The sequence below is a fragment of the Mustelus asterias genome, chromosome 7 (genome assembly GCF_964213995.1).
Source record: "Mustelus asterias chromosome 7, sMusAst1.hap1.1, whole genome shotgun sequence".
NCBI lineage: Eukaryota > Metazoa > Chordata > Chondrichthyes > Carcharhiniformes > Triakidae > Mustelus > Mustelus asterias.
Window position 1 is genome coordinate 17,508,437 of NC_135807.1, and position 27,741 is coordinate 17,536,177.

The window sequence follows — 27,741 nt, forward strand, 5'->3', positions numbered from 1 at the left end:
AGGAGCTGCAACGACACTGAACATCCTGCAATCATCTGCAAACGTCCCCACTTCTGAGTTGATGACGGAGGGAAAAGTCATTAATGGAGCAGCTGAAGATAGTCTGGCCTTGGACGCACAGAGGAACTCCTGCAGTGATGCACCAACCACAACCTTCCTCCTTTGTGCTCGGTATGATTCCAGTTTGTGTAGAGTTTTCCCATGGACCCCTATTGGCTTCAATGCCCTACGGTCTTGTTGCTGGATTGCTTGCAGTATATAATGCAGCTATTTTCAGTTCTCAGGCGTAAAAACCTGAAGTGCTTCCCAAACTAAATGAACTCAACCACCCAATTTAACAGCAATTAGCAGCGAGCTTGGCTTATTTGAAAATAAAAATGTGAGCTGGGCTGGGTGTGATATCATTTTAATGCAGGCACAGCTCCATATGTGTTGAAGTGAGCTTAAAGTGACCCTTTTATCTCTTTTCACTAACTTCTTATCCAAATATAGGTGGAGGGCATTTCCACTCTTCCTTTTGAGATGGACAACAGAATCAAAGTAATTCTTTAAAAAAGAAAACGTAGGGGGCATCAATACCAAAATGATTAGAAAGGAAACACAATTAAATTAAATCATCAACATTGTGTGTGTGTGTATGTTGATGGTGGACTCCACAGGGGAAAGGTCGGCCTTTTCCTTCAGTGCAAGCGGTGCCGCCCGGCCAGTTCCGGCGGGGACGCAGGCAGGGGGTTGGAGGGGGGGAGGGGATGGTTTTAAATGTAGGACCGGGGGGGGGGAGGGGGAACAAGATGGCGGGTAGGAGAGAGTTGGCTCTTGCTTTATTTATTTATTTAACTGCGGGAATTATTTGCCCCCGACTCGCGCTTCTAACCTTTGCGATTTATTTTTTAGAAGCGATGTCGATATATTTTAGCAAGTTTGTGCGCCGGAATCTTTTCGTGAAAATCCGTTTATTGTTTCGCGAAGGAGAAAGTTTGTGTCGCTGTCGGGAGTCTTGTTGGTTTGGCGCGGGGTGGGGGGGGGGAGGGTTATTGTTGTAATTGCCGATTTTGGCAAGTAATTAAATTATTTTTAAGTAATTTGATGATTTTTAAAAAAATATTTTATCTCCGCTCTTTGCTGCAGATTTGTCGCTGGTGCAGGAGGAGCTGCAGGAGGATCTGGACGGATGTGAGTGATGAGCGGTGACTGTTCCCTCTCCTCCTCCCCTCACTCGGGCTTCACTCTCTTCCCCCCCCCCCTCTCCCTCTCTCTCGCTGTCCCTTCAGGAGTTTGTAGTGGAGGTTGGAGTAGAAATTACACCCTTTTATCTTTTCCCCCAAAGCGTGGCTCCGAAAGGGATGGGAAACATGCTGTCCTTTTTAACAAAAAAAAATATATCATGTATATTATATCAAAATACACTTTCCAATCTTTGATTGTTTCGCCTTGAGGAGTTGACAGAAGGGAAGGGAGGGGGTGTCCCGTCCGCCCGTCTCTCTGTGGTCGGAGCGGAAATGATGAAGCCGCCAATTTGGAAGGAAAATAGACGTGTGGTTTTGTTTCTCAGTGGAAATGTAAGGGGTTTGTTTTAGGTGGGGTGGAGATGCCTTTAGACACTTGATTCGCCGGGGGAGAGGGTTTATCAGCGGCATTTCTCTGCTCCTCGATCGGGAACATGTCTCCTGGATGCTGTCAGTTTGTCAAAGCGCCAGTTGAATGCTTGCTTGGTATTATCATCCCGCAAGCTTTATTCAGCAGTAAATTGGAGTTGAGTGATGTACAATGAAAAGCAATCAAATTGGTTGCCAAACGAGTGCAGTCCAGTTGATTTTCCCCCCTCCGTTTTTTTTTGTTCCTTGCTGGTTTATGTTTGTGTGCTTAAGGTTGTCCTCTCAGTACCGGGTTCAAGTGGCCATTTTTTCATCTGTAACTTGGGGGTGGGTGAGTGGCAGCAGGCTGATTAACTGCATCTCGGTTACCCTCATCTGATGTCCAAAACTTAATTCCAAAATCAGTCAGGTACTGACATTCTGTCAGAATTGCTCTAACCCAGGAAAGACCAATTGTAGCAGCTCTACTGCTGCTGACATGTTAACAGAATAAAGACCCTGGGAGTGCCAAGGTCTGCATGATTGGGATTTTAACAGCCATTGCAGAAACAGTGTGGGGAAAGGGCAATTCTGAGAGCACCACCATTTTGTTTTGACTTGGAGCTTTTTGGCAGTTGTGGCAGTCCAGTTTGTGACCCTCTTAAAATGCAAATCATGTTTTGAATGGAAATGTTGGAATATTTTAAAATGAATTGAATATTTAAATATTTTAGTGTTTGAGTTAAATGACAAATTGGCATAATCTGAAATTTAAGGAGCACTATGTGCACGCATAAGTCACTTACTTCTGTATTGCTTTACAGTTGTACATTTTTGAGCTGTTCTGTAGACTTTTGTATAGACACAATGAGTTAATGCAGTTGTAGATACTTGGGTAGACTTTGCTAAAATGTGCATTTTGAATTAATTTGCATTGGTGTTGCGAACTCTCTGCCTGTAGTGGCTGATGCAATGTGTACACAAGATTTGCATGCATGCTTGCACAGTGACAAAGTAGCTTTTTATTGTGCTGTCTCATGAGTAGTGGATGACAGATTTGCATTGAATTCCTGGTCTCATCGAAACTGTTGAGCGAGGTGCCAAGTGTAAATTGAGGTGCTTCCTCGTAGGATGGAAAGCTAGAGGGCTTATAACTTAAGTTTTGTTTGCACACCACACCTAGAAGTTGTATTCAGGAAGTCTAAAGTAGTTTACCTGTTGATATTTGCTTAAAAAATTACAAAGGGTGGGTTGGGGTGGTGAAGCAGACAGATAACAATGTCTAAGGAAAATTAGTTTTCCGATCTTTTAAATTTAAAATATTTCAAAAATAATTAAGATTATTTCCCAGTTAATAACTTGGGAAGTTGGCAATGTCTTGGTATTCAATGGTGTAATTGTTATGGAAGTCATGACCTTCAGTTGTTTGAGGGAAAGAAAGAAATTAGTACTTGTGTATGCCTTGCAGAACCACTCCAGGAAATGGTTCAGTAGTCCTACCTATAGTTCCTGATATTGAAACAACTGAACCCCTGTGTGTTACTAGAGTAGTTTCTATATCATCAGCACCAGATGAAAGCAAGCTGTCACACGAGCACTCGAAAGTTACTATTTGCAGCTTGGAAGGGCAACATACCAGTCAGCAAAAGTAAAAGCACATAGATGTATGGCTATTTCTAACAGCAGATGTTTTACCTTGTCAGATGTGTAGATTAATGCCATCTCTCTCAGTTTACACCTTCTCCATCGATGCTGGCCGCAAAGTAGCAAAATAAATGAATTGAGTAGAGTGACATGAGCATATGGAGGTCTTTCATCACAAGGACCAATACTTTGGTTTCTTATTACTAATTCAACCATCCTTGCAGTGGGAGCTATTTGTGTCCATTCAAGTTGAGATATGTCAATAATAATAGATACATCTCGCTGCAGACTTTTTAAAAAATACTTATGAAAGGAGAAGAAATAATTCTCCCTGTTCAGAAATGTTCTATTCACCTGTAATAACGTTGGAAATCACCATTCCAAACTGCATTCCGCCCTAATAAAGTAACAAGATATTTTGGGTTTAATTCATAATTCTGTAGTAATTGGTATGTTAGTAAACATACCAATTACTTTGAAATTTGCAAGAAAGCTTAAGCTTTAGATTATTATAGGCTTCCTATATTCAATTTTGGCTGGGTTTTATTTGCAGATAGGGCTGTTGGTAATGGGGCTAGGTTTCAAGTAATGAAAGATAATTCAAGAAATTGTAGTGCCCTTTATGTGGATTTCTGTAGTCTGGCTCACTTGGATGCATCAGCCCTAATCATCTATGTTAACGTCTGTTATCAGGTGCAAAGTCCCAATCTAATACAACTGGATTGTGAAAACAGCCAGGAGAGTCGATATAAAACTAGTAAAGTTGAACAGGAAAACCTGTAAATGTGTAGAAGGCAGGCACCCAAAATGGGAGTCGCAATCTAACAAAAGGATGGACATCTCATTTTGTATCGAAATAAGGGGGGTAAAGTCAGTGCTTGAGGAAAAATATAGCAGTCTTATAAGAAGGTCCACTGAAGTCTTATGTAAGAGTGAAAGGACAGGAAGGGTGGGGCTGTTTCAGGACAGAAAAGGCAGTCATCTTGTGGAGGCAGAGGTCATGGCTGAGATACAACCTATATGTGTTGTGTAAGTCTTCATGAAAAATGACAGTGCTGCCAAAGTTGTATTAAAGGCAGAGGGGTAGACAAATCGGATAGGATCAAAATAGAGGAGGTATTTTAAAATGTTTGTGCATTTGAAGTAGAAAAGGCACCCTGTCGGAACGTAATGTATATTGGGTTTCTGAGGGAAGTTGAGGTGGAAATAGCAGAGGCTGTCACAACAGTTTTTCAGTCTTCCTACGCTATCATAGAAACATTGATACTAGAAACAGGAGTAGGCCATTCGGCCCTTCGAGCCTGCTACGCCATGCATTATGATCATGGCCAATCATCAAATTCAATATCCTGATTTTTGCCCCCCCCCCCCCACCCACTTCTCCCCATATTCCTTGATCCTTTTAGCCCCAAGAGCTATAATAGAAATATCGAAACTGAATTAGAGTAATATTATAAGACAAGCAGGGTGCAAATGTTGTATTCTTGTTCGAAAAAAGGAACGTCGGCTAAATCCAGTAACCATCGCCCATGACTGTGATGGGGGTAACCAAGTTCTAGAGACAAAATTAATTTTCACTTGGGGGAAAAACATGGATTAGTAAATGATAGCAGTTGAAGACAAATTGTGTCTGACAAAGGTGATTGAGTTCTTGGTTAAAATAATGGAGAAAGTTGAAAGTCGTGCAGTTGATGTTGCGTAAATGGATTCTCAAAAGATATTTGATAAATGACTATAAAATAGGCTTTTACAAGACTAAGCAGCTTAGAGAAAATGGAATCATGGACACAAAACAGTGTATATTGATGTGCCCAGAAAGGTGCTAATAGAACTATACTATTCAGTGTTTTTAATAATGATCTGAATTTGGGTATGGTGGCATAATTTTGAAAGTTGCAGATGATAGTGGCAGGCATCAAAATGCTAGACTGGTGAACTGGGTAGATGCATTGGCAGGTCAGGTTAATGCAGAAAAGTGTGAAAACAATGGGCAGAATTCTCTGTTTTTAAAACTCAAGTGTGATGGCAGGTGGCTCCGGCAATGTCTTTCCCACTAGCTAGGAGGGTTAGTTTCTGCACTTGGAATCTCGTTAATTATGTACAAGCGAGTTCCCCTCCCAATCTCCTGGTGGGCCGGCAGCTGATTTCTCCACCCACCATCAGCTGGCAGGTTAGGAGGTCCTGGTGCCACATTTAAATATCAATTTAGCACACTCCTATCACTCTCTTCAGCCCACGTGTCTTCACCAGACTGTACAGGACGTTAGCAAGCCAGAGAGAAAATACTAGCAGTCTCAAAAAGAAATCTGTTCCATGATTCAACCAGCCTCCCCCTGAGTCCATGACCTGCGAGTCACCCATGCTGCACATTGACCTCCTCCCAAAGTTACAGCACATAAGAATGCCATTTGATTCATCTTGTCCATGCCAGCCCGAGGACACCCAGTGCTCTATCTAATCCCATCTTCCTACACCTGGCCCACAACAGTATGGCTTACAACACTTAAGATGCAGATCCTGATATTTTTTATGAGTTTAGGCTCTCTGCCTTCACCACCAATTTGGGCAGTGAGATCCAGACACCCACATTACCCTCTGCCTCATGTCCCCTCTACACTTTCTGGCACTTATCTTGAATCTCCGTCTCCTGGTTCTAGAATTCTCCACCCAGGGAAACAATTATATCCTGTCCACTCTATCGCTTCCCCTCATAATTTTGTACACTTCAGCCGCCTTTGTTTCAAGGAAAATAACCCCAACCTTTCCAATCTCTTCTCATAGCTAGACTTTTACAGCCCTGGCAATATTCTTGTAAATCTCCTCTACACTCATTCAGAGCAATTATGTCCTTCCTGTAATGTGACCAGAACGGCACGCAATACTCCAGCTATTGGAGTGTTTTATCCAATTCCAACATACGTCGACCCCCTTGTCTTTGTCAATATAACTGACTTGAGAGACCTGCATATCAATGCTGTTCTCGGTGGCATAGTGGATAGTGTGGTTAGGAACAGGGAGGTGGCATTGATGGTCTGTAAATGAGCAAATCTGGCAGATGGAATTTCATTTGGGAAGGTGAAGTCATCTGGATCCAAGAAAGCCAGTTTAGTTTCTAAATGATGAGAAGCTAAGAATTGTGGAGGACAGCTACAGAAAACTCAAGGCCAGTGGAATTGTGGCCTTTATCTAAACTGACCAGAATGAAACATGTGTAAATTATATTTCAGTTGCATAAAGTTTTAGTTGGACCCAATTTGAAGTACTGTATTCAGTTCTGGACGCAGTACTCCAGGCCAGATATATTGACTTTAGGATGCAGTGGAGATTTAGAATCATAGTGCCCCTACAGTGCAGAAGGAGGTGATTTGACCCATTGAGTCTGCTCTGATTCTCTGACACCGCAGGGAAAGACAATTGAATGTACACTTCGACCTAAAGCATTCCTCGTTCTACTGCCAGAACATACCAGTGGATGAGTTCCATTAAACATAAATGGATATCTGAGTTTCCAAGAATAACAGGCGGCATACGTCTCAGTGCTCATATATCAAACGCCCTTGTCAGGATAAAAGGCAGCATCACAAAATCAGGATTATAATCACGAGAAGGAGTAGTTGAGCATAAGTGATGAACTGCAGGATAAGATAGTCACCCACAGAGCTTGAAAAGGCCAAAGCCTTTACTGGATTGTTGAGCAACATCAAGAATCCATCCATAGTTTCACCCAGGTGAATTATTTGGATTTCCAGAAAGCCTTTGACAAAGTGCCTTACAGGAGGCTGCTAAATAAGCCTTGAGCCAATGGTGTTGGAGACAAGGTACTGGCATGGATAGAAGATTGGCTGACAGAAGGCGGAGAGTGGGGATAAGGGGGTCCTTTTCAGGATGGCAGCCGGTGACTCATGTTCCACAGGGTCAGTGTTGGGACCACAACTTATCACTATATACATTAATGATCTGGAAGGTGGAACTGTGGGCATGGTTGCTAAATTTGTGGATGATACAAAGATATGTAGAGGGACAGGAAGTGGGGAGGCTGCAGAATGACTTGGACAGGCTAGGAGAGTGGGCAAAGAAGTGGCAGATGGAATACAATGTGGGAAAGTGAGAGGTTATGCACTTTGGTAGGAAGAATAGAGACGTAGACTACTTTCTAACTGGGGAAAGGCTTCGGAAATCTGAAGCCCAAAGGGACTTTGGAATTCTGTTGAACTCTCTTAAGGTTAACAGCACCAGGGATCCGGGTTCGATTCCTGGCTTGAATCACTATCTGTGTGGAGTTTACACGTTCTCCCCATGTGTGCGTGGGTTTCTTCCGGTTGATCTGGTTTCCTCCCACAGTCTAAAGATGTGCAGATTAGATGGATTGACCATGCTAAATTGCCCCTTAGTATCAGGGGACTTGCAGGGGTTATGGGTGGATTACGGGGACAGGGCCTGGGTGGGATTGTGGTTGGTGCAGATGCAATGGGCCGAATGGCCTCCTTCTGCACTGTAGGATTCTGTGGAACTCATTGCCACAGAGGGCTGTGGAGGCCAGGTCATTGAGTGTCTTTAAGATGGCGATAGATAGGTTCTTGATCAATAAGGGGAGCAAGGGTTACAGGGATAAAGCAGGAGGATGGGGGTGAGAATCATATCAGCCATGATTGAATGGCAGAGCAGACTCGATAGACTGAATGGCCTAATTCTGCTCCTACATCTTATGGTCTTTTGGAGGTCGCTACACCTGCGTTGTGCTATTCTCAGAAGCCCCATCAGGTGGTGAGGTCCCTTTGCACCTGGCTGCCTCCAGCGCCTCTTGACAAACACCGAGATCAAGACAACATAAGACCAGCAATCGGGGTATGTAACTGACCCCAGATCTCAAAGACCAGATAGAGTATACGTCTTCAAACTTGAAATGCTCAGCCTTCAAATCAAGATTACAAAAGCGTGACAGCCAGTTCTCAAATTCAGACGGAAGTTCACCTTGGGAGATTGGGTGCATGGACACTCCTTCTCCGGCCCAATCTCTGTGAATTAACCAGGATGTCTGACATACCATGCAGCAGGATTTCCATGGACTGGAGGTGAACCTCCACTGAGGACCCTACCTTTTTGACTTGACACAACTCTTGCCTCTGCATCACCCATTTTCTTTCGGATATCTTGCAGTTCATCAATGTGAACACCAATGATTTATGCCAGGGAGCCAAGACTATCATCAGGCAACTGACATCTCAATGCCTACAACATCACCAGCGTGTTAGCCCGTTCACCAGCTAAACTGCCACTGCAAACATCACCCCACCCCGGCTGTCCCCAGCTACCTTGATCGAATGAGGATTTTCTTGACTTTGCTTGGTTCCCCATCACCCAAATGTAACCAGTATCTTCCAGGAACACAGCACAGAGTATACACTCCAGGATTAGACAAATATAGGTTATGCATCTGGATAAATAAAAGGATTAAAAGATGAGCAGTGCCAGAGCTCGCAAAAATGCAGCCGTTCTTGCGCTGGCATCACGTGACTCCTATGGGTTATTTTTAATGATACGAGTTATGATGTGGAATGCACTGTCTGAAAGGGTTGTGCAGGCAAATTAACTTGGAATCTATACTTTGGGGGTGGGGGAGGTTAGGTTTTGGGGATGGATCTTTGTGTAGTGGAAGAAGTAGTGGAATGAGACTAGTTGGGTACTTCTTTCAAAGGAAGAGGGTGGGGGGGAGGGGGAGGAAATGTGGGGGGCATGAGTGCTACCTGACTTAAATTATCCCAGGTAGCTATGTTTAAAAAGGAAATTCTCCCTCATTTAGTCAGTAACATACATTTCCAACTCCTGCCTCTTGTTCGTTCAGTATGTTATGACACTCCGAGCTTTTAGGAACGGATCTACGTTGGCTTGTTAATTCAGGAGTGTGGCTAAAAAGCCAGCTAAGTTTCACGTTAGTGTGCAATTTTGTTTTGTTGCATGCTTAATTCTTCAGTTATACCATGCAGTTCTTTCTCAGAAGGGTAGGAACAGCATTAGGTAGATCTAACTAGAAAAATAAACAATATAAAGATTAAGTTGAGCAATATTTTTAAAGTAATCCATTTGGCATTCAGGCCTTTGTGACTTAATCATTTAGTGACTCAACTGTGTCTACCAGGAAGGTCTCAAGCTCAATCTTTGGCATTGGCTGAGTTTGGGATCTCAACTAGGATTGCAGTTGGGCAGAGTGCTTCTGGATTAATGAAGAAAACAGTAAACTGGGGTTCCTAATCCCGACTACCATCCAGAAATTGCTTTTGCAAGTGCATGAATTAATACAGATCAGATGAAGCTTTGATATCCATCCCCCTCTTGGCCACAGCTAAACAGTGTGCTAATACTTGTTGATGCTTTTATAACCAATTGAATGAAAAACCAGAGGATGTCAGATGCTAACAGAACTGTACCACGCAACTTGCATTTTATTGTGCTATTTCAGTGATATCTGAGCACCTTGTGTGAATGAGAGTTTTATTACATGTATTGCTTGGCATAAAGCGGCATTTTAAACCAAACCTAAAGCTGCAAATAAATGATGAGGCAGAGCTCACTTTGAACAGCTTTAAGTGACCATTGTGGAAGGCTTTTTGACATTAAATTGAACTTTGAGGTGGCAGAATCTAAATTTATGAAGTGCATTCAAGAGAGTTTTGTAAAGCAACAGCAGTCTCCGCTAAGGAGAGCACGAGTGATACTTAGTGGTGTAATGAATCAAATACTGATCTAAAAAGCATTTATCTTGGCACTAGTGAGTTATGTGTTTGAATTATTGGACTAATACATCAAGAAAGAATGGTACATTAAGGTGCCCTTTTATAAACATATTGTGTGAGAGTAGTAGACAAGGATAAAGTGGGAAAGAAGGTTGCAGCGCTGGAGTTTTTGGAAGATGAGCGAAGGGACGGTGCTTAAATAGTTTAGTACAGGTAAAAGGTTCCCCTCCAAGAACTATAAGAAATAAATATACAGAACAATAGCATAGTAATAATAATTCAGAGGCCAAAACCCCAATAATCTGGCGACAAGTTCAAATTCCACCCACGGCAATTAAATAAATCTGGAATGAAAAGCTAGCATCAGTGATGACAGCTTTGTAACTTCCAGACTGTGGTTAAAAAATCAGTCTGGTTTACTGATATCCTTCTAGGGAAGGAAACTACCTTCCTTGTCTGGTGTGGCCCGCATGTGTTTGACTCTTCACTACTCTTTGAAATGGCTGAGCCACTTAGCGGTCAAGGAGATGGCTCACCCCCGACTTTGCCAACAATTTTACCTTGCCAGTGACACACTATCCCATGAATGGGGGGGGGAAAAAACGAAGAATATTGAAGGATTTAGGTGAGAAAATTGAAAACCTTTAGTTCCTCGACAAGGTGTCAGGTTTGTCACATTATGTTCCTGTGCAACATATAGTTTTTTTTTACAGTGTTAAATATACTAAAATGCAGGTTGTGGCAATATTCAACTTTGCTAGGTAATATCTGTACCAGGGCATTGGGAGATGGTATGTGTGTACACATTTGAAGTAACTACAGGTCTCCGAATTTCACGTCAGTATGAAAATTGCTGAAATCCAGGAATGTAGTTGGCACGTTTTTATCAAGTTAGCATGTTTATCTAACCTTTTTGAAGCTTTTTGGGAATTTGAAATGGCAACGTTTCCACTACATTTCTGACAGATGAGTTTCCCCTCCAGGCCTTGAAATTATAAAATTAGCCCTTAAACCTGGTAGCTTCAGTGTTGATTCAGCCATGCCTTTCTGACCAGTCATTTAGCCTGTCTAACCTTGTTTGAACAATTTCGGGTGTTGTAAATTCAGACTCAGAAGTGCTTCAGAATATGAAGATAGACGTGGGGCTGTATTTGTCCATGTTTTCTGTTAATTTCAAAGTGTTGTTTCTAATATTGTAATTTTTTTCCCTCTGAAAATTCCCCACACTCCACAACTAAGAGGTCAGAGTGGAAGTCTGTTACCAGGCTGCCTGCTGCACTGTTTTCTCTCTCGGGTCATGGACATTTAAATGTCTGAACTAAGAGTGGAAGCACCAGTTGAATACCATTAGATATCCAGCTGGTACTAATTCAAGTCCCTCTGGATCAATATTGAGGCTGGTCCTGATTGCTCTGTGGAGTTGGTCACAGATGCATATCAGAACTGGTAACAGCAATTCCCTAGTTCAAGGGTACATAGGAAGGCATGGAATAATTAGAACTACATGTCCAATAGTGTAGAGATATTTGACAAATATATACTTTGGGCATTTGTGATTTCTACAATTTTTTTGCTCCAATTTGCCTAGACATTGGCATTTTTGCTGCCAGTGAGATTTTTGTGTGAAGTTGTTGTAACTGGAGAGTTGTGGTAAGTGTAGAAATTCTTAAAGTTTGGCATGATGTTGAACCATACGAAACCTCTTAATATTCTGTTTACTCCACTCTCCAACTTCATCTTTTTTCTCCCACTCCTCATGGTGCCTAAAACTCTTGCAACCAAATTTTCAACTGACTTGTTCTGGTGGCAGAGTGGGCCTTAGTGTCAATTTGTGAGGGAAGGGGATTGGCAATGCCACAGTGGCCAAGACAGGCAAGGGTGCTTCAGTTACATCCATCCTTGAAAGCTGGAGCGTCTAGAGACTACTCTGCTTGAGATGACCTGAAGCCCTTCTGAGCCCTAGGAAGTTTAGAAATTCTTCAGCTGCTAAAGGAGCCAATTACTAAAGTAACATAAATCGATGCAGAGAGGATATTGGGCTTTAACTTCTGAGCTTCCCAGTGTCAGATTTTAAATCGTAAACTTCAGATGGTTCTCAGAGTTACCCCATTAATTACTTAGAAAATGTTGGAAGAATTAAAATGTTTTCTAATTTCTGACTAACTAATTGCAAAGACACAGACTGAACTCTCTCAGGACTCTATCCACACCATCCTCCTCCCCCCATGGTATTTTCCAACACCTGGTCACATGGGATTCTCCCCACCCACACGGAACTCCCCACGCTGTCACCTCCCCTCGCCCCCTACAAAAGAAGTCCTATGAACTTACCCTCTCCCTGCTTGTCAATTTTATTGGAGCTGTTAAACATATCAGGTTTATGGCAGCTAGTGCAGTAAAAAAAAATGTGTGTCCTCCTCCACATCTCCTTTACTTCACCGCTGGACTTTAGAGTCAGCTGCACTGTTTGGAATTCACTTGCCCTGAGTCAGTAGATTGGGTGAGATTGGCACGGAATAAATTTGGCACAGCTAAGTGGCACAAGGTGCCAATCCAATGCTAGTTGCCACTCAGGAAGTTATGGCCCATTATTTATCTTGAAACACTTATTAATCCTCCAAGCTTAAGGAATGAAACTCCTGTTATACTCGACTATTCCAAGCTCCTCAATATTGAGGGAGTGAGTTGGAAAATCTTTCTCATGCTACACCCCACCCCAGCTTCTCCTCCAACTGGAATTTTTTGTAAGGGCGAAAACTAATCTCCAACAGAATCAAAGAACAGTACAGCACAGGAAACAGGCCCTTCGGCCCTCCAAGCCTGTGCTGCTCATTGGTCCAACTAGACCATTCGTTTGTATCCCTCCATTCCCAGAATGCTCATGTGACTATCCAGGTAAGTCTGAAACGATGCCAGCGTGTCTGCCTCCACCACCCTACTTGGCAGCGCATTCCAGGCCCCCACCACTCTGTGTAAAAAATCAAGTTCCCTCCATCTTCCAGTCCCTCAACCTGATGTCCTCTCCGGTTGGGTTTTGGCCCAGATTGGAATTTCACACTCTTGACATGGGGAGTCCGACTGAAGACTTAAGTCATCCTTATTCAAATGACCTGTATGATTCGTGCTGACAAGCTGTGTAACTGTAAGAGAGCCTTGCTCAGCACTGGTGTACTTCAGCTCGTATTGTCGGATATAGGATATAAATGGATGATACTACTCCCCTTATCTCAGGGCACTTGGGTCAATTTAACATTCCAAGCAAGGCCAGCTGAGAGCTATTTCTTCCCGCACCAAACCTTATTTCTAAATGTTCAGTAGGTTACTGGATAAACTTGTTGAACCTTTGAGCTCACACTAGAACACCCAGGCAGCCTACAGAGTTGACTGAGTGGAAGCATTCCCTTTCAACTCACTTACCTGATTCTGACACATGGCAAGCTACAAAAGAATTGTGTCAAGCTACTTGATGGAAGTGACTACAATGTTCAAGTGAAGTCCTTTTGGTTGGCTGTTTGCACCTAAGGTCACTTGGAGATTAAATAAATTCAATACAATGTGGCTTCACTTTGTTGTGCGTTTGCAGTGAAATGTATGGAAGGAAAGACTCTTATACATCACTGAGCTGTTGTTTTAATGGTGTCTTCAGTACATCAAAGATGTATTCCAACCAGCACAGCTGCAATGTTTACCAAGGCAACATGCTATTTTATACCCTATAGTGCCTTTATTTCCTCTATATCTGCTCTGAATAGGCTAGAGATTTGTGACTGTAATACAGTACATCCTGTTATATCAGCACTGTGTATAAGGAGTCGTTCAGATTTGTAGTTCGAACAGGTTGCAATTACAATTAACATTTCTGATGTCTCTGCCAGTTGGTGTGGATGACTACAGCTCAGAGTCTGATGTCCTTATTATACCTTCAGCCTTGGATTTTGTTTCTCAAGACGAGATGCTAACACCGTTGGGTCGACTGGATAAGTACATTGCTAGTGAGAACACGTTTAACAGGTATGATGTGGAGAAGTACACTTAATGCAGATAACCCCTGTGAAATAAATATTTATCTTTATTTTAAACTTCTAAAGATTAAAGTTTCTGTTTCAATCGTAAGCATATTTCATACCACAACCTCTGATGTGCATTGGATGGGATATTGCATTGAGTTCTAAAATCTAACTGGACAATATTAGATTTGCCCTGTTTTTGTTTGGTGAGGAAGTATAGCAATAAAACATAACATTGTGATATGATCATTATGCGGTTAAGGTAAAGCCTAATTAAAAGCATTTAAAATTAGAACTACAGTATTTTCAAAAGTCACCTGTAAATTAGATCTAGTCTTGTACAAATAAATGTAATTTATGATCTGCCCTTTGCTAATTTGGATACATAATTAAAGTTTATTGTTTGATAAGTGATTTATTGAATAAGTAACTGGGATGTTACTGAGCCATAATCGAGGCCATTCAGGTTTGATTATGATCTGTGCTGATCTTGGTTTGCACAATGGTGGAACACTATATAGTTGGCCTTCTCTTGAGATTTGCAAACAGCAATCACCAACTCGTGATCCATTGACCTCTGATCAATAATGTAAATGTGTAGATATCAAGTAAATGCTGACTCTGCCCTGAATATGACGCCTGCCTTGGTCAAATAACCTGCTGTCTTTACCAGTGGAGCCTTACTCTCAACATGAATTAACTGCATTTGGAAGGGGAACAGAAAATAGATTAAATTGATGGAGAAAAGTTGATATCTAATATCTGTAAATTTATGTTAACTTATTTTCCAACATTTTGTAACATGGCAAACAATTGCATTTTTCTCCTTGGTATTCCATATCACAATCCCTTTTTCCTAGCGAAGCGATTGAATTTGAGTCTAACTCTTGAGCTGTGCATGTGCTACACTAAATAGAAGTGTGTGAATACAGACTGAGTTTACCTTTCTGTAAAGAAACACATGACCTGCATTCTTAACTGCACCTGTCATTGAGGTTGTATTCTTTTCAATCAGCTCTGGATAACTTTGCACGCCAGTGCTTTATAATGGGTAAGAAGAGCTAGCTGGATTTGTAGATGTTTACTATGCATTGGTAAGCAGAGCAGTAATGGCTTGAGCACAACGAACTGGTTGAAGTGTGGGGAAAGGGAAGAGAGAAGATTTGCAAGACTTGGCTCTTGCCAACCTGAGCCACTGCCTTTGGGTTTAGTTAATGTGCTTCTGTGCAAGGTGTTCCAATAACTTTTTTAAAAGATATTTAAATTCCCAGTGAACAACTTACAATTTTATTGTACAATTCCTTTCAGTTTTAAAACTAACACTGTAACAATCAACATTAACTGAACTTTACTTAAGCAACTAATGCTATGCAACAATGATAGCCCTTATTAATACTCTGTTAATGCCTTAACGTGGCTGATAGCCCCACAGCACATGTATAGATTTTACAGTATTTTCAGGAAGCAATCTAAAAGCACTCCAAGCGTCCAACAAGTACACGTCACCCCGATTTTCCTGAGTCATAACATTTGAATGACCATTAAAAGACGTTTCCCTTTAATAGTGCGGCTTATTCTGGCAATTTCTCCCTCTCCCTAACCAGCCTACATGTTTGCAGCAGATTTGTCAGTTGCGGGGAGGGGGGTTATTTAAACGGTGAAAAATTACAACATGCTACTGTGCAGAGGGACCTGGGAGCCCTTGTGCATGAATCACAAAAATTCAGTTTGCAGGTGCAGCAGGTAATCAAGAAGGCAAATGGAATGTTGGCCTTTATCGCGAGAGGGATGGAGTATAAAAGCAGGGAGGTCATGCTGCAACTGTACAGGGTACTGGTGAGGCCGCACCTGGAGTACTGTGTACAATTTTGGTCCCCTTATTTAAGAAAGGATATATTAGCTTTGGAGGGGGTACAGAGAAGGTTCACCAGGTTGATTCCAGAGATGAGGGGGTTAGCTTATGAGGAGCGATTGGGTAGACTGGGCCTGAACTCATTGGAGTTTAGAAGGTTGAGGGGAGATCTTATAGAGACATACAAGATAATGAAGGGGCTCGACAGGGTAGAAGCAACGAGGTTATTTCCACTTACAATGGAAACAAGAACGAGGGGGCATAGCCTCAAAATACGGGGGAGTCCATTTAGAACAGAGTTGAGAAACAGAAACATAGAAAACTACAGCATAAAACAGGCCCTTCGGCCCCACAAGTTGTGCCGAACATATCCCTACTTTTTAGGCCTACCTATAACCCTCCATCCTATTAAGTCCCATGTACTCATTCAGGAGTCTCTTAAAAGACCCTATTGAGTTCGCCTCCACCACCACTGACGGCAGTCGATTCCACTCGCCCACCACCCTCTGTGTGAAAAACTTCCCCCTAACATTTCCCCTGTACCTACCCCCCAGCACCTTAAACCTGCATCCTCTTGTAGCAGCCATTTCCACCCTGGGAAAAAGCCTCTGAGAGTCCACCCGATCTATGCCTCTCAACATCTTATATACCTCTATTAGGTCTCCTCTCATCCTACGTCTCTCCAAGGAGAAAAGACCGAGCTCCCTCAGCCTATCCTCATAAGGCATGCCACTCAATGCAGGCAACATCCTTGTAAATCTCCTCTGCACCCTTTCAATCTTTTCCACATCCTTCCTGTAATGAGGCGACCAGAACTGAGCACAGTACTCCAAGTGGGGTCTGACGAGGGTCTTATATAGCTGCATCATTATCCCCGGACTCCTAAATTCAAACCCTTGATTGATAAAGGCCAGCCCACCATACGCCTTCTTAACCACCTCCTCCACCTGCGGGGCCGATTTTAGAGTCTTATGGACCCGGACCCCAAGGTACTTCTGATCCTCCACAGTACTAAGAGTCTTTCCCTTTATATTGTACTCCTTCATCCCATTCGACCTGCCAAAATGGACCACTACGCATTTATCTGGGTTGAAGTCCATCTGCCACTTCTCCGCCCAGTCTTGCATCCTATCTATGTCCCTCTGTAACTTCTGACATCCCTCCAGACTATCCACAACCCCACCAACCTTTGTGTCATCAGCAAACTTACCAACCCATCCCTCCACTTCCTCATCCAGGTCATTTATGAAAATGACAAACAGCAAGGGTTCCAGAACAGATCCCTGGGGCACACCACTGGTGACCGACCTCCAATTAGAAAAAGACCCATCTATACACACTCTCTGCCTCCTTTGGGCAAGCCAGTTCTGGATCCACAGGGCAGCAGCCCCTTGGATCCCATACCCTCTCACTTTTTCTAGAAGCCTTGCATGGGGGACCTTATCAAACGCCTTGCTAAAATCCATATAAACCACATCTACTGCTTTCCCTTCGTCAATGTGTTTAGTCACATTTTCGAAGAACTCCACCAGGCTCGTAAGGCACAATCTGCCTTTGACAAAGCCATGCTGAGTATTGAACAAAGAACAATACAGCACAGGAACAGGCCCATCGGCCCTCCAAGCCCGCGCCGCTCCCCGGTCCAGGATTGAATCCTGAATCCAGGATCCCCGCCCAATTTTACAGCCTATCTACATCCTAATATCCTATCCACCGAGCTGTCCCTCACAGCTACGATGCTTTGTTCATCACAACCTATGAACTCACCCCCACCCCCCCATTCCAGACCATGTGATCTCCAGGGAGAGAGGAGGAACTTCTTCTCCCAGAGGGTAGTGAATCTTTGGAATTCTCTGCCCAATGAAGCAGTCGAGGCTACCTCATTAAATGTGTTTAAGTCACAGGTAGATAGATTTTTAACCATGAAGGGAATTAAGGGTTATGGGGAGTGGGCGGGTAAGTGGAACTGAACCCACTATCAGATCAGCCATGATCTTATTGAATGGCGGAGCAGGCTTGAGGGGCCAGATGGCCTACTCCTTCTATTTCTTATGTTCTTATGGGGGGAGGGGGGGGTCCAGTGGGGGGTGGGGCTCCTTGGGGGGAGGGGGGGTCCAGTGGGGGGTGGGGCTCCTTGGGGGGGGGGGGGGTCCAGTGGGGGGTGGGGCTCCTTTTGGGGGGGGGGGGGGGGGGTCCAGTGGGGGGGGGGCTCCTTGGGGGGGGGGGGGGCGCTCTTGAAGGGAGGGGACCCATGGCAGGGCTCCTGAAAGGGGAGGGTACTTTTGAACTCTGAGAAGCTGATCTGGCCAGCATCTTTAGGTCCCCACTCCAAAAGGAAAGTGTGGGAGAATTCAGTGGCAAACTCCCCAGGCTCCAAAAAGAAATTGTGTTTGTGATTGTGAACCTAATCTCACCAGTTTTCCTGCTGGATGCAACACTTCAAAATTCTTGGGAGAATTCCACCCTAAGTCTCAACCTGAGCCCCCAGTCTGTATGATAACAAAGCCACGCAGGCTTGTTGTCGGCAGAATTTGTGGCATATCACATGGCCCTCTTCATTACTCCTTTTTGCTTTCAGTTAAAGGGACAGTTCAAAACATCCCATTTGTAACCGAGGTAAATGTACATTGTCCCTCGTGAGAATAAAGAATATTTACATAGTCTCTCTCATTTGGTAGTTGGGAAAATGTTTAATATGACTGTGCAACTTCCAAGCAAGATGTGTTATGGTTCAGGTCAGAAACTCCAAAGTGTTTTATGGAGCCCACCTGGATCATAAGTTTTGTATCTTGAATTTGGCTCAGATAAGCATGATATGTTTCACTTCAGGTATGATTCAAAAGACCCACTCGGGAGCTTTTATCAAACAAAGTTTATTTAAGAACGTGCATAGTAAGAAAATTAGCACTAACTCTTAACCAATACAAACAAGAAACAAAACAACCACTATAATGTATAACCCTTAACAAATATATTTAATGTGTTCCAATCAAATCAATCCTGTAGACAAAAAACCCTATTCACAGGTTTAACACAGCAAAGACTAATGCTCATGTGATACTGGACTTGATACCTTTCGATGAAGTCTGCAGTTTTCTGGATAGACTCTGAACCGCTTCCCAGATCCCAGGTAGACTCTGGTTAAGCCACCAACAACAGATTTCCTGCTCCAGGTCGGCTTTCAGCTAAGCCGCAGAATTTCCAAGGGGTGGGGGGGGGGGGGGGAGGAGGAGGAGAAGAGGAGATGACTTTCAGCTTGATGCCCCTTCTAAAACTAAAACCTAAACAGCTCCAAAGTGAAAATGAAAGAACTTCTGTCACCTGACCTGCCAACCAGTTTTCTCCTAACAATGCAGAGTCATAAACATCCCAGTAAAAATAAACAAACCCCCATTTAAGCAGCAATAAAAGGACATATTCAGTCAAGCCTCCAACATAATGAAAAAACAACTGAAGCCAAAAAGGCCTGCTTATAACTGCAGAAAACGTGATTTAGAAAAATATCTCTTAAAGGTACACTAACATCACAATACCCCAACCAAAAATTGGTAAATCAATGGTACAAACCCATGTTGTGCTGCATTGTGGCATGGGATATTGGGTGCCATTTCTGCCTGAATATCCAATTGTGTTCTTTTAAAAAAGACAGTTCCTGAACAATTGGTCCAAGTGCAGGTCAGTGGGACTAGGCATAAAATGGTTCGGCACAGACAAGAAGGGCCAAAAGGCCTGTTTCTGAGCTGTAATTTTCTATGGTTCTATGGTTCTAATTCTGAAATTATACTAGAAATGTTCAAATGCACTTTGTGCTTAAAAATATAACTAAGTCATGTTTAGATGTGGCATTATGTTTGTATCTCAGTCACAGAATGTTGTAGGAACCATTGTAACAGCTGGAAAGGTTATGTAACAGCCATCCTTTGAGCATGCCCTGACATGGAATTTGTTGTACAGAAATAATTCTGGGTGCGTCAGTTCCTGCTACTCTAAGAATCTGCAAAAGTTTACTTTGAGAAGCAAATTATGAGACAAAAACAAATGATCACTAAACCCTTGCTTAAGTGGCAGAACTGCATCTTTTAATTTTCTGCCTGCGAGCTTTCCACAGCATTGGACGATCCAGACGGATCTGCAAATGGAGTAAGCGCTGATTCTGTTAACGCCAAAAATAGTTGTGCTATGTGGTATCCAGTAGCCAGCTGGTAGGGGAATACATTTGGAGGTGTTCCTTCATGCATTGCACCAGCTGATTGCATAGCAGTGCTGTCTCACAAATACAATGGAAGCAGTGAGTTTGGGTGCAGATTTTGTGACACTGAAATATATTCTGTGCTTTTGAGGAAGGAAATGGCAATGACTTGTTCACGGTTAGTTAAGCTTGCAGTTGTCAAGATTAGCAGTGGTTACATATGGGTGTAGTGCAGAAGTGCTAAGTAAGATTAAGGTGAGTACACTCCGTGATATGCCATTTAAGCCAAATAACTTTTTTAACAGAGTATGATGTGGCCATGAGAAGTTGTTTTGTCAAATAGTACAGGTTTGGTTATGAAATGTAATTTATGAAATTTAATTAGAATATTGTTTGAAATACAAATAGGGAAATGAGGCTATGTGCATTCTTTAAAGCTGCTTTTTGGTTGGACACAGATATTTTGCTGACGATAAGGTTTAGATTTTGTGAAAAGCTTAGTGAAAACATTTGTTGGTTTCAGTAAGAAATGGCATTCCAGTTAATTGCATGTCCAATTCCAGTCAGAAGAATGACGGATTGCAGAGGAGGAATCATTTGGTATTGGTTTATATCTTTTTTTCACGAATGCTTGACAATTTTATATTCTCAAGGAATTCAAGGTTTTTCTTGTCATCTTGCCCAGCTAAAAGGGAGCTGCTGCACAAGCATTTTAATCATGCCTGCTTTTCATACTCTATGGATTTTGGGATTTCCTTGTTTTCTGAAGTGTACCAAGGTCTTAAGTACAGACTAAATAAACGTAATCTCCTCTTGACCTCGGGACAGTCCAAAGTGAAATGTTATGGATAGCAAATTCACTATTAGCTTTTTATTTTATAGAATCAGGAAGCAGAGAATTGAAAAGGAAGGTGGAAAGTGGGGTATAGCTGCAAAAGTCCAGACAGCGATATTTGAGCGCACAACCATGCTGACTCTATTACAACATGTTCTGGTGGGTAAAAACATACCCCATGAACATTTTCAGTGAAGAATAAAGAATTTTGGTGTTCTGGCCAACATTATTGTGATCAGAAGATGATCATTCATCTTATTGGTGTGGGTGCATTGGGAAGATTTTAAATCTGAGGATATTAAACTTTCCTAAGCCTTTGTAGATGTGGTGCTAACGTAGGTTTGTGAGGGTAGGGTGATGCTCAAATAAGTGACAAGAGTATAGGCAGTTGGGTTTTGCTGGAAGATGTAAATCCAGCAACAAGATCCTTGGAATAGTGAAATCTGAAAGCAATGGGATGTATTGGAATGTAGGAACAAACCTGGGTTTGGGGTCCAACTAAATATGACGGCTGCAAACAGCCTGGCTCATCCTGAGATTGTGGCCTGGTGAACGGGTATGAAACTTGTCACAGGCACTGAACATGTGGTTTAGCTTGAAATGGGGAAAGTTGTGACTCATTCACAGTCTGGTGTTACCAAGGGGCAGGAATTAATTAATGGAGGAGGAGATCAAGCAGAGATCTTTAGGACACTCCAGAGACAATAGTGTGGGGAAGGAAACTAAACCACTGCCAAAGCTACTCTGGCAATGTTCAGTGAAGTAAAATGAAACCATGCAAGAGCAAATTTTCAGAGCAAGATGATGAAGAGGTTTTGGATGAGACCGAGCATAATGGGGGAAGAGAAGGCTGAAGGCCAAACCTTGAAAGGGGAGAATTTCAGTGAAACATGGGAGAGGCAGAGACAGCTGGGATGTGATGATATACGCGTGATGATATGAGTATAGGGATAGGGATGTTTTGCTGCAATTGTATAGGGCATTGGTGAGGCCACATCTGGATTATTGTGTGCAGCTCTGGTGTCCTTATCCGAGGAAGGATGTCCTTGCTGTAGAGGGAGTGCAGTGAAGGTTTACCAGGCTGATTCCTGGGATGGCAGGTCTGTCACATGAGGAAAGACTAGTTAGGATTGTATTCATTGGAGTTTAGAAGAGTGAGAGGGGATCTCATAGAAACTTATAAAATTCTAACAGGGTAGATTCAGAAAGAATGTACCCGATGGTGGGGGAGTCCAGAACTAGGGGTCATAGTTTGAAGATAAGGAGTAAACCTTTTAGGACTGAGGTGAGGAGAAATTTCTTCACCCAGAGGGTGGTGAATGTGTGGAATTCACTATCACAGGAAGTAATTGAGGCCAAAACGTTGTCTAATTTCAAAAAAAAAACTAGATATCGCTCTTTGGGCTTAAGGGGTGAGGGGGGATCAGGATATTGAATTCGATCAAAATGAATGGCGGAGCAGGCTCGAAGGACCAAATGGCCTACTCCTGCTTCTAGTTTCTATGTTTCTATATACATTCATTAATGGGGAATGGAAGGGTGATGACGTAAAGTGAAGAACATAATGGTGTAGGTGAAAAGAATGGAAGTTTCTTTGTTTGAGATATGGGAGGAAGGGCAATGGATGGGTCTTTGTGGGGGCGGGGGGTGGGGTAGGCAGTAGCATGCATGGTCTCAATCTTTGGACAAGAAATATCCATATGAACCTTCTGAGAAGTAGCCGTGGATCTTCTCATTGTATGTCAGGATCGTGCTGGTTGGTTGTCATTGTCATTGTGATGCAAATACATTTTTGTGGCAAATGTGTAACTCAAAAAGACAAGTGATCCCGGAGCAGGAGGTAGCTGCAGCAGACGAGGGTGTTGTATGGTATTGTTTAACTTGTTTAAATCAGATCCTGTGGTGATGAGAGAGGCCTGTGGTGTACCAGTTCAGCTTGTGTTTATGCACTCTCCTATTTGAAGCAATTAAGATGGGGCTGTATCTGGTGAATGACAGGTAAAAAAACAATTATAGGATCTAAGATGTGAGGTCAGAGATGAGTCTACATCTGCATCTACATCTGTCCTGGGGCGCAGTAAATCAAAGGTGAGGGGTTGCAGGGTGTAATTGTAATAGCACAGAGCAGGGTTTGTTGCATAGGTCAGTGAAAGTAGTGGGATAGGATATGGTGAACCTGAGTGGTAAGTGGAACAAGGAAGCAGTATTTATGCCTTGTGCATCATTTTGATCTTGGCTCCTTGCCATTTCAAGTGAATAGTATTTTGGTGTAGTCGTTTAGGAATTTGTTAGTCGGGTCCACTTGCTATTACTTCAAGCATTCTTAATATTGACACTTCTGGAAACGCATATAACTTCTGAAAGACAGTTAACCTTTGCATTGCAGTCTATGGGGGTGGAGGAGGAGGGAATGTTTTCATTAGTATGATGAGAAATAAAAATCAACAAAGGGTATGGGCAAAATAGAAGACATTTCAGTGCATCATATTAAATATGCTCCTCTACAAGGATGTGGTAGTTTTTGCAGCCCCTCTAAGATTGACAAAACTTAATTTGAAAACTTGTTTAAGGCGCAGCTGCACATCTACAGTGACCATTAATAGTTACAAAACATGTCTGTAATTCTCTATGGCACATTGAATAAAAGATTCGTGTTACATAGTGCCTTTCATGACTACAGGCCATTTTAAAGCATTTTCACTACCAATGAAATAATTTTGAAGTATTATCATGACTAATAAATTGGGAATAAGGCTTTTACTTTCTCTGCAGCTTTGCTTTCTGCTTTTTCTTTGAAACATCATATATAAAGTATTATCTTGCTTACTACTAACTGTTTTAGGTTTTCTAATTAGTTCTTGCATCTGTTAGTGCTAATGGATTAAACTGTGTCTCTGGTTAGTTGAATCAGCATTGCATGAAATTTTCTGCAGCAGATTTTACAATTTTGCCTGTTCAGGCAAGTAAAGTAAATTCCCTCGTGAGTAATGATTAAACAGCTAGAATTTTTATTAAATGGAGATCCTGTACTGATATTGCTGATAAAGGTGGGCATTTGGGGCCTAAAATGTCAGCAAGAAGCCACAAGTGACAGTGTTACTCAGCCAGATTTCTGGCTATCTTGTGGGGATAGTATTGGGCTTAGCTGTAATGTCCAGTCGAGTTGAGACTCAGATTTAATGTTATACGTGAATAACGAATCTCCTTGGTGTGTCTGTCACATAACTCCATTGTTTAGAAGGGGGGGTACAGATCTGCATCTAAATTTTGACTTAAGCCATTTTATTGCCAGTGAGGGCGAGCACTGGTCAACTTTAACTATGTTTTGAAAACTTCTGGAATAGTACCCAATTGTTGCTCTAGATTTCCCTGCATAATACTCAATGTAAGGGTGAGTACTACTGCAATATATTGACTTTCAATGCTGTGACTTGTCTGTGGAAGCACCAGCAGGTGAAATACTTACCAAGTTGGCATTCTTTAATCTTCCAATGATTCTATGCTGGGTTAGTTATGTTGCCAATGAAATATTCCTTTTTGTTTCAGATTTTGATGCAGTTTAATTTCGTTTTTCATTTAAATACATGTTTTACATCCTTTAGGGTAATGAAACAGCTGAATGCTAATCTGTTACCGTTACACGCATTCCATAAGCAACTTTACGTTCATTTATGAAATGGAGAAGATATTGAAGACCAGTCTATTTGAGATCTGACATAGTTAATGTGCACAAAGTTGCAGACCATTTAGAGTCTTGGAGTGCAGAATCAGCTTGTTGTGTCTGTGTCAGCTCTTTAAAAGAGTTAACTTTTCTTTAAAAGAGTTAACTACTCTGTCCCACTCCCTTCTGAAAGCCACTGTTTAATTTTTTAGTTCCTGATTGTAGTGGTGCTGGGAGTTACCACCAAGCATTGCTAGTGATCGAGGAAGAAGGCTCTTTGTTCCCTCAGGCAGGCATTGGTGCTGGGCTTACCTTCTCTGCCCCTACCCCAAAACTGTAATTCTTTTCCCCCCTGCCTTGAAGTTGGTGATTTATGCTGGCAACCCTCCAGCACCGCAATCAAATGACCGTTCTTCCAGTCTGAGCAAAAGTGAGTGTGTCGGCAGGCTGGTCTGCAATTGCCTAAGGCCACCACCCTGAATGGTATCAGCCATCTCTGTGCACTGAGATGAGTCTTTCCTATCTTAATCCCACTGAGTTACTGAGCTATTTGGAGAGCTTGGGTCTTGCAGACATGACATAAAGCAGAAGTAAGAATTTTACAAAAAACAACCAAGATTATAATGGAAGAGAATGAAATGTGTGCACTGTCCCTTTAATTGCATGTGTTATTGCCTTCTGAGAGACCATAACCCATACGAAGCGGTGATTTTCACCTTCGGGACAAGATGCGTTGGCCTGAAAATGAAGTTGCAAAGTGCAGATTTTAAACCAAGTGCTGGGTTTGCTTGCTGCTTCAGTGCAAAATAGAAGGGCCTGATTTCAAACTGATATCCATTATACATTATAAAGACTTCATCAGTGGTGAACTGGTAGCTGTAGAAGAGTATTATTCCTCGGCTTCTGCAATGCTACCTTCTAACTAATCACCAGAAAATATGGATGCATTTGGCCAATGTGTCTCTTTCCGTCACTGTGGTTTTGGCAAATCAAAGCTTATCCAGCGAGGAGGGGCAGAATATGTGGTGGTTGAAATAATTATTTTCTTTTCAACAATTAGATCAAATGTTAAAGCATTTGGCTTTTAATTCTCTTCTTTCTTTAACAGACAAATGGTAGCACGAGGTTTGCTCGATACGCTGCGGGCAGTCAGCGACGACGAAAAAGACTGCCTCGCAGTGCTGGAGAGAATAAGTAAACTAGCAGAAGATCCAGGTAACAAAAATGTTCTGTATTGAGTCCAAGTAATGTAGTATAAAGTATTTGAACATACAGCAATGAAGAGTTTTAAATACTGGCTATCTTCCGATTTGCCATATTTAACTCCAAGGCATATTTCACATTAATTGTTATATTTTTGACATTATGTCTCATTCCTGTCCTGCTGTCTGAAGTACCAGCATATGTGAATGCTTAACCCCTTCCAGTGAGTGCACAAAAATCTGAGTTGAACCAAGTGTTGTGGTCTGTGTGTTGTTTACTGGCAGTTTAGACCACAATCTAACAATAGAATTTATTTTCCCTTGGAGTTCAAATCAGCATTTTGCTGACTATGTCAGTTTCCCTTTGTGTAACATCTACTTATCTCTGCTTGCCCTTGGGTTGCATTTTATAGTGGGAAAAGTCAGCACTGAACCACCTAAAGAATCTGGAGTGTCCCTACAGTGATTTGAATAGTGGTGAATGAGCAAAAGACCAGCAAGTGGGATCGTGGGGAATGTTAGTCCACAGCCCACAAAAACAAATAAGGGGACAAGTATGCTTACACTTTGGCGTTAGCCAGATTTATCTGTCATATAGCTGCTCATAAAATTGGAAGAGATAATGTAATAGCAATTGTAGTTTGAACCCATTTGTTCTGATTTGACTGCACATTTGACCAAAGGAGCTTCCTTGTAGTTTTACAACACAATAGGTTTGGAGAAAAACTTCAATGTTTCAGCAGTAAAGGAGCAAAATATTTCAATTTACGCAATTGTATATCTGCAGGGTGTTTTTGATTTTTTTTTTTGTAGAAATTACAGAATAGTTAACTCATGACTTTGCTATAGCCAAATCCATAAAAGACGATAGTACAATCACTCATGGTGCCAAGGGAAGAAGCAAGGGGATTGAATTTTGCATTAATACTTTAAAAGGTCCTGTGATAGATTTTAGTCTCCCAGTTGGTGAGCCCAAGTCTTCAAAATATTTTAGTTAATTTAGCAACTGCCTTTTACCTAAATGTGTGTTTGCAGTCTTGGAATGGCAAATGCATGAGGCACTCTGGCTATAATATAGTTGCTATCCTACATTATATTTTGCATTAGGAATGACAAAAGTATTTAAAATTTGTGTGCCGATTAGTCTTTGGAGATCTGAGACAGTGATCATTGGAGTTATTTGGAAGCGCAGTTATTTGTCCCAGAAGATATTTCACTATTGATCTCAGTCTGGACCTATTCTATTTGAAGTGTGGTGGGATGTTGTAAAATTAGTTATCACAACAAACCATAAAGTGCTCTTTATCAACTGGAATTTGTTTTTGGAAATGTATTATGCACTTACTACTGCTCCAGGTTAAGCACATAATTGCTAATGGTTGATTCAGTCAATTGTTATATGACATTCTTTCCCGATTACAAATAACCAGTGCACAACAGTTTCTGTTTTACACTTTATGTTTTGTATAAACTTGTTTGAAGAGTTGAACTCAATTTGCATAGTCAAGTAACAGAAGATGTGCGTGTTTGTGACTGTTGCTAGGTGTGGCAATTTGTATCTGCCCAAGGGACTGGAGTTTAGATTTAATTACAGCGCCCATACACTAGTCATTGCGTGTAATTTGAAAAAGAAAACTCCAAACATGCCCATAAGTAAATGTGAAACCAGGAAAGAGTTACTTGTAATGAACAGGAACACTTCTATTCCAAAAAGAGCTTAAACTGTTCAGGAGCATGGAGAACAGGAGCTCCCAGAGCCTCTTGATTTATGTTAATAGGTAATTAATATATTCAGCTTGTTAAATAAACAACTCATTTCAATAGTGTGATTTGTAATGTGATTCCCCTGGACTGTGGAATCCAATAAATAGGACTGAAAGTGCATTGTGGAGATACCAGTTACATAACTCTTTTACATTTATTCTGTCCACATGACCAATAAATCCTTCATTTTGGAGTGCAATAGTCCCTATGAAACACAACCTTCTGAACTGGGAGGCTCAACCAAACTGCCAGAATAAAGGCGCTTATACAAGGTTGGGGGGC

The 27,741-nt window shown here is 42.0% G+C and overlaps 1 protein-coding gene across 1 annotated transcript in view; it reads left to right on the top strand.

Annotated features, from left to right (window-relative positions):
• The first annotated feature begins 786 nt into the window (after nucleotides 1–786).
• Nucleotides 787–27,741, top strand: part of LOC144496012 (serine/threonine-protein phosphatase 4 regulatory subunit 1-like) — a 53,125-nt gene continuing 26,170 nt past the window's right edge. Inside the window, exons 1-4 of the mRNA XM_078216973.1 lie at nucleotides 787–798; nucleotides 1,129–1,173; nucleotides 13,825–13,960; nucleotides 25,602–25,708. Coding sequence (XP_078073099.1) covers nucleotides 792–798; nucleotides 1,129–1,173; nucleotides 13,825–13,960; nucleotides 25,602–25,708 — 295 coding nt within the window. The 5' untranslated portion in view covers nucleotides 787–791. The remainder of the gene's footprint in view (nucleotides 799–1,128; nucleotides 1,174–13,824; nucleotides 13,961–25,601; nucleotides 25,709–27,741) is intronic.